Source organism: Acanthisitta chloris, unplaced genomic scaffold (assembly GCF_000695815.1).
Source record: "Acanthisitta chloris isolate BGI_N310 unplaced genomic scaffold, ASM69581v1 scaffold13627, whole genome shotgun sequence".
Lineage (NCBI taxonomy): Eukaryota > Metazoa > Chordata > Aves > Passeriformes > Acanthisittidae > Acanthisitta > Acanthisitta chloris.
The window spans coordinates 62055-69443 of record NW_008684404.1 but is presented as its reverse complement, the minus strand read 5'-3'; the positions used below and the strand labels follow the sequence as shown (position 1 = coordinate 69443).

Here is a 7389-nt window from a genome sequence, read left to right as displayed (position 1 = left end):
ACACATTTTTTAGCTAGTATTTGCTTTCCTGAAAAAGTTAACTTTTTTTTCTTTACACTTTGGCTGCATTTTTTTTTAGATATACACATAACAATGCTTATGCCTGTGCAGAAAAATATGCAATTTGAAATCTTCACTCACAACTACTATTTCTGAAGCATGCCCCATTGATTCATGACTGCTTGAGCTTTCCTGGTGTCCTTCAGCTAATGATCAGCCCTGATTATTAAGAAGATGAGAGCTTGAAAGTGCAGACCTAAGCAGTTCAAAACACTTTGCTGAAGGTTGGTTGGTTGGAATAGAAGTTGGTTATATGCTGAAAGGGCTCAGGTTTTGTTTCACACCTAAGTGCTGGTGTGCTAAGTGGTGGTCCAGGTTAGTATTTGTGATGATTTTTGTCAGCCAAACACTAACAAATGACCCTTGGGTTGACTTCTAAAATCAAGAAAAGTCATTCTGGTTATGGCATTTCAATTTTTGTGTTTTGCTATAGCCATGAGGCCACAACTATTGGACTTACCCATGCACACTTTTTTGATAAATTCACTGTTCAATGTGATCATGGTGGATAAATCCTCAAAATTCTGAAGCTTCATGATTCTGTTAGCAGCAGATGGCCCAGCCAAAGTCCTTAGTTGCTCCTCATCATAGCTGGTCCCAACACCAATTGGAAACAGGGATACCCCTAGGAAAAGGGAAGCAAAGGTTTTAAATAGGCAACACACAGGAGAAGGAGATCTTTGCTCCTGAAGTGGTGGAGTCATCCTCCCTGGAAGTATTTAAAAGGTGTGTAGATGTGGCATTTGGGGACATGGTTTAATGGTGGACTTGGCAGTGCTGGGTTGGCAGTTGGACTCGAGGATTTTCTTTTCCATCCTAAATGATTCTCTCACTTTTTTTTCATTTGCGTCTTCAAAAAAAAAAAAAAAAAAGGAATGGGGAAAAGTTTTCCTCCAATGGTTAATTTTCAAGTATGACTTTCATCATTCCCTGCACACAGGCTAAAGGCAGCTAAGGGCTGAAATGGTGATGCTCTAATCACAGTGTTAGCTAAGATGATCTCTATTATTTCCAAGCATAATAAGATCATGGATGGTCAACAAAACACAGCTGCAGACTTAATGACATCTTCACTTTTTTGGGGAATGTAAAAAATCTCAATATATTGTTTTCTTTCTTCAGTCATGGCAATTGGATTATTTTCAAACCATTTAATTAAAAAAAATAACAGTTGATAGTTGTAATTTAGGCCATGCCTTATGCAATAACTCCCAAAGCAACCTATAAATGAAGTCAAACTTCCTCAGCTGAACACCTGAGGAAGCTGAGGTATGGAAACCACAGCCAGAGAACTTGAAAAATCATCATGCAGCACACATTGATAGCAAACATTATATTCCTGTAGAGGTCAGTGCAGAATCTGATCAAATCCTCTATTTATTTTTTATCATTACTATTAGAGTGAAACTTTCAAGATTCACTGTACTGCAACACTATTGGATTTATTATATTTGATCACATTTCTGTCATTCCTGTCTATCCACAGGACCTTGGAAAATGAAATGCCACTAATTTGTGAAGCCTGTGGAAGCTGTTCAGCCTAAATTGCAGATTGGTCCTGAATTTATAGGAAACTCCAAGGCATCTTCATCAGGCATATTTTCTTCAGGTCTGTTCTTACCAGAACATTATGCACATTAAGTCCAGACCTAACATGAACATTCCAATGTCTGAATTTTTCAGCTTTTATTCTAGTTCACTGCTTAAAAAGCAACAATTGTACTTAAAAATAGTGACAGCAGAATGAGATTTACTGTTCATTCTTGCAGAAAGTGCAGCAGCCTCCACAGTGTCTTCTGATCTCCCCGACACAATGACTATCACAACTTTTGATGCGTTGGGTCGTCCTCCATGGGATTCTGCCATTGCATTCTGGACCACAAACTCAATGGCATTTCCTAAGAAGAAAGGAAGAGATTCAAAACAGTTATCATAGCAAACTCATAGGAGACTATAAAACTAACTTTTACTCATTTGTATGTATATTAGCAGGCACTGAAAAATTCTTGAAGGACTCTTATTTTCTGCTTCTTCGCTGCTACATGAATCATCTCGGCTATTTAGGACCTACTAGTCCTATTAACACATCCCAACACAGGAGGACTATCCTTAGCTCCCCAGTCTCTGAAGTAATGGAAACTTTACTACCTTTCCTTAGCTACACAAATAAAGTTGCACTCCTGACTTTAGTGTAATACAATGGCAATACTTCTGGAAGAGGTAACTAGCAAAGGAAACAACATATTGTAAAGAATATGTTATTTCCCTATTGCCGAACAAGAGTGACATCCAGTGGCGATCTGACACACATCACCACGTCATCCTGAGCTGTACACACAAGTTGCTCTCACTCCCAGCAAAGATCGAGTGCTTCCCTAATTTGGACAACCTTTTCTATGGGTGTGAAAAGCGTATCTTGCCTCCCCACCACCAGCAACCTCTTTGAAATCTAAACTCAGAGTAACCCATAATATAACTGGGTGATCCATGCTAAAAAGAAACACAAAACAAAACACCAAACCACAGAAAACATGCAAAGAAATTCTACCTTAGTTACCAAATCACAAACTGGCTTAAATGGGAAGCTGCTGCCCTTCCATTTAACATCTGTGAACACTCAGGAAAATTTTTGTTGAAAATCATGACCTCAGCAAGAGAGCACTTTGTTAGTACTTGCATTTAGACATGTATTTGCACAAATATTTATACTGGGAATCATGATATGCAGCTTTTTTAAAAGCTCCTTTGGGCTTGGAAGTTATCAGGTCAGGAAGCAGAAATGATACTGGGTGACTGATGTGACATTCAGGGCAAACAGTGACTGGTGAATAATAAACACTTGAAAGAACAGTTCCTCTGAGTAATCTGTGGTAACTGTGGAGTAGAAATACATTTGCCTGAGGAATTCACTGAACAATTTATAACAGATGCATTTGTAAGACACGGGAAGGCAGACCGTAAATAATTCACCAGGACACCCCCAGAATACCTTAGCACACCTCAATGCTTTGTACTTTATGTCTTCTTGCATCATGCCACCCACCCCTTCTCACCCATAGAAGCAAAGATCCTTCTCCCAAGTTGCTGAAGCATGGACAACCTCTAGGAATCTCATTCTGCACATTGACTATTGATAAGGATGACAGACATGGAGTTGTTCACCCTGAGAAAAGAAGACTTCAAGGATACCTTACTGCAGCCTTACAGTACTTGAAGGGGCTTATAAAAAAGAGGGAGAGGGACTTTTTACACAAGCAGTGATAGGACAAGGGAGAATGGTATTAAACTAAAAGAAGATTTAGATCTGATGTAAGGAAGAAATTTTTTACTCAGAGGGTAGTGAGGCACTGGCACAGGTTGCCCAGAGTAGCTGTGGCTGCTCCATCCCTGGCAGTGTTCAAGACCAGGTTGGATGGGGCTCTGAGCAACTTGGTCTAGTGGAAGGTGTCCTTGCCCATGGCAGGGGGGTTGGAATTAGATGATCTTTGAGGTCCCTTCCAACCCAAACCATCCTGTGATTCTATGATAATATGGCAACAGCAGTTGGATATTCTGCAAAGTTTTAGTAAGTTTCAAGAAGAATCTACCCCTCAGAAGAATCTAGTCTAGAATAGATATCTGGAAAAAAAAGCCCAAATTTTTCCTTTGCTTCAGCACTGGTTTGAAGGTGATGTTCCCTTCTCAAATACTGTTGCTTTCTCCACTCTTCCCTGTTGTGTCATACACCATACAGTCCCTGACTGACAGCCTCATATGCCCTTTCCAACTTATCCAGCCACTTCTTCTCCATTACCCCATAATCACTATTTCCTCCACAGACCCTTAGCTTCATGCTCATGTGTCATGTCTCAGCATACACCCACAACTAATGAGAAGAGCTAGGACCAACCAGGAACTGCTGCCAGGCCCTGTCAGACCTACATCAGGAACAGGCTCCACATCAATTTCTCCCTCCATAAGCTCCCACCTATTTTACCACTACCTCCACTATCAATCTCCTCTCTAGGGAGGGTCATGCATTTTCCCAAGTCCTAGTTTTCAAAGAGAAAGATGTTCATTTAAATCAAAATCAACAGGAAGCTTTCAAGAGTATTTAAAAACAACACAGGGCATTTCTCTTCTGCTTCTTGCTATGCTATCTAGTCCTTCCATCTGTGTAGATTCATTTCATTCCTAGAGTTTGACTTTCATTCCCACTATAATTCTGAATTATATTTTACATATGAAATGTGAGTTTTCAGTTTCTATTCACTGCAAAATTTTGAATGTTTTTCTACTTGCTACAAAACATTTTTAAACATCATTATTAGTCAGGTGACAGTGATTCCATCTCACAAACTACTATTCCTGAACATGAAAATTAACTCATGTCCTATCCAGCTGTCTCACAATCCTTGCTACAAATGGTTTTGTGTCTGTAGAGGTAGATGTTAGATGCAGAATGGCACATTAGCTATAAATAACTAAGAATGAAACAAAATACAGAAAATTAATATGACTATATTCCAAATCCCTGAGATTGCTCCAGGATGGTCACTGTGCCAGAAGATTTACTTATTTCCCTTCTGCCCTATAAATAATTACCAAAAAAAGGTATTTCAGGTTTTAACTTTCAAATATTGTAGGTTAAACTTCTGCACAGTAAGAATCATAAATGATCTTCCATTCATTTGTGAAAAGTACTTGAAATTTCTGTGTTTGTCTTTTTTTTTAATGACCCTTCAACTTTTGTGTGGTTGCTCATCAGCTGCTCCAGCTCCCTTTTTCTTTCTCATATTAATTTTGAAATTTTTTAGAATTTTCCATATATGTTTGTAAACTGGAAAATCCATTATTTTTATAATTTGTCATAAAGAAATCAGGTACTATTATAATAGAACCAGTGACTATTTCAAAGTTTCCCAAAACAGTTACTCAGTTTAATGCATGGAAAATTTGCTTTAGTGTACTAAAAACTGTTTGGATTTCTCCCCTTATTTTGAAGCCAGCTCTAGAGAAAAGAGCCAGGTGTCTGAAGATATGATCAAATGAACACTTTTGTCCTGCTAGAGGGATTCAGAAAGTCCCTATCCCAAGCTGGAAGCTGTCACTTCTCAGCTGTTCATCTCTACATCTCATCACGAAGGGAAATACTAAATCCCTCAGAGGCCACAATAAAAACTATTCACTGCTAACAAATGAATGAATTTGAACATTTTCTTCCTAGGAAACTGCAACACAACAGTAATCTGACATTTTCATACCAATAAAGAAAATTTAGAATGTTTACACTGAAATAAACAACACCAAGCACAAGGCTATATTAAGACAGGAAAGAGTATTCACAGCATAGAAATGTAGAAAGAATTATGTAGTAGCTTTGGTTGGAAGGGACCTTAAAGACCAGCTAATTCCAATCCTCCTGCTATGGGCAGGGACACCTTCCACCAGACCAGGTTGTTCAGAGCTCCATCCAACCTGGCCTTGAACACTTGCAGGGACAGACCAGCCACAGCTTCTCTGGGTAACCTGTGCCAGTGCCTCAACACCCTACCTGTGCTGTGCCAGTGCCTCAACACCCTCACAGGGAAGCAGCTCCTTGAACATAATTAAACTAGATTTAAAATTACCAGATCTGAGTCTTTACAGGACCACTTTTTGTCTTGTATACCCCTTCAGCAGGTGACACCTGGACCACTGCTGCTGTCAGCTCCAGTCCAGCCTGCCCTGACATAGCAACATCTCACAAACACATCCCTGGCTGTCAGTGCCTCAACACCCTCACAGGGAAGCAGCTCCTTGAACATAATTAAACTAGATTTAAAATTACCAGATCTGAGTCTTTACAGGACCACTTTTTGTCTTGTATACCCCTTCAGCAGGTGACACCTGGACCACTGCTGCTGTCAGCTCCAGTCCAGCCTGCCCTGACATAGCAACATCTCACAAACACATCCCTGGCTGTGTTAGTGCCACAGCAAGATGCTGTGAGCTGCCTCAGGCAACTCACTGTGTCTGAACAAACACTTTTCTCAAAAAGTACATTGTTTTCAGCCATTTTGGCCTTTCCCTCAGCTCGCTGAAGGCTGAATACACAGGGAGCCTTGAGCAGTAGCTAGCTCTTACATCTGTTTAGGGACCACACCATCAGCTACTTACTTCAGTGATGGACTCTAGAGAAAACTGAAATGTCCATAGAAAATACCCAAAATCCTGCTCCAATAAACAACAAAACAAATTTTTTGCCTTTAAAGAGAATCCAGCAGTGACCAAAATATTATTTGTCAGCATTGACAAGCCCCAGTGAAGGGAACAGGAGGTTTGTTATGGGCTTTAAGGGCTGCCTATTTTTATGCATTTTATCTGTGTTTGCATGTGACCCTAAGTCCAGACTAGCAGCCAACATGTTCCCATATACTGAATATAGGAGTAAATTATGTTAGTATGATTTTTCCAAATGGTTTCTCTTTCTCACATACATTTTGCACTACCAAAAGAAAAAAAGGAAACAAATGGGCTTGGGAAACAAAATTATTTCTATACTCACAGGTATTTTAGGCATCAGACATGCAACCCATGAGAAATCAAGATGGAAGTCTCAAAGTCAAAAGCTTTCATTACATACAGGGGGACAACAGAACCAAGAGCAGCACAACACACACAATATCTGTTCCCAAAGGCAGTGGACATGATGGGGAATGTGTCTGGTCACCTGTCCCTGACTCTTACTGCCTCCTCATATGTTATATTTATGGTGACCCTGACAGGCATAATGGCCACAATTAATCTCACACATGCACACACATCCCCTTCCCAAATTTGAACATCTAGACATTTATCTGGATAACTGAACAAAAAGGCCTGGCTTGCACAAGCACAGACTCCTCAGCAGCCTTTCAGCTCAGTCAACAGGGCACGACTGTCAGTCATTGGGCAAGTCCAGGGAAAATATGCAAATAAATAAAAAGAGAAAACAAAACCTCAAATTATATATATGGGCTCCTTTAAAAAGGGTAGGTCAGTAATTCCAAAAGGTGCCAGCACAGCACAGCAGCTGGTCCCCATCTTCAGGTGCTGATACACTCCTGACTACACTGTAGAGTACAAAAAAAGCCATATTTGGAATAATCATCAGAGCAAAACCAACAGAAGATATCCTACAAGGCCAGGGGGGCACAATGGAGAAGGGATAGCATTACTGCATAAACCTCTCAGCTACAACTAGAAACTTTTGATGTTGAACTTCTGACAGACAGAAAAGGCTTTCTAAGAACCTTTTTTTGGTGTCTTGAACAAAACTATTTGATAAAGGCTAATTAGCTGAATAATTTTTTCCTAATTCTTTTTTAA

General features: G+C 39.8%; 1 protein-coding gene across 1 annotated transcript in view; it reads right to left on the bottom strand.

The window, feature by feature from the left end:
• Positions 1-520: 520 nt before the first annotated feature.
• VWF (von Willebrand factor) overlaps positions 521-7389 on the bottom strand; it is a gene marked incomplete at both ends in the record, with an annotated part of 68214 nt that continues 61345 nt past the window's right edge. Inside the window, 2 exons of the mRNA XM_009079332.1 lie at positions 521-685; positions 1815-1958. Of these exons, the coding sequence (XP_009077580.1) occupies positions 521-685; positions 1815-1958 (309 nt within the window). The remainder of the gene's footprint in view (positions 686-1814; positions 1959-7389) is intronic.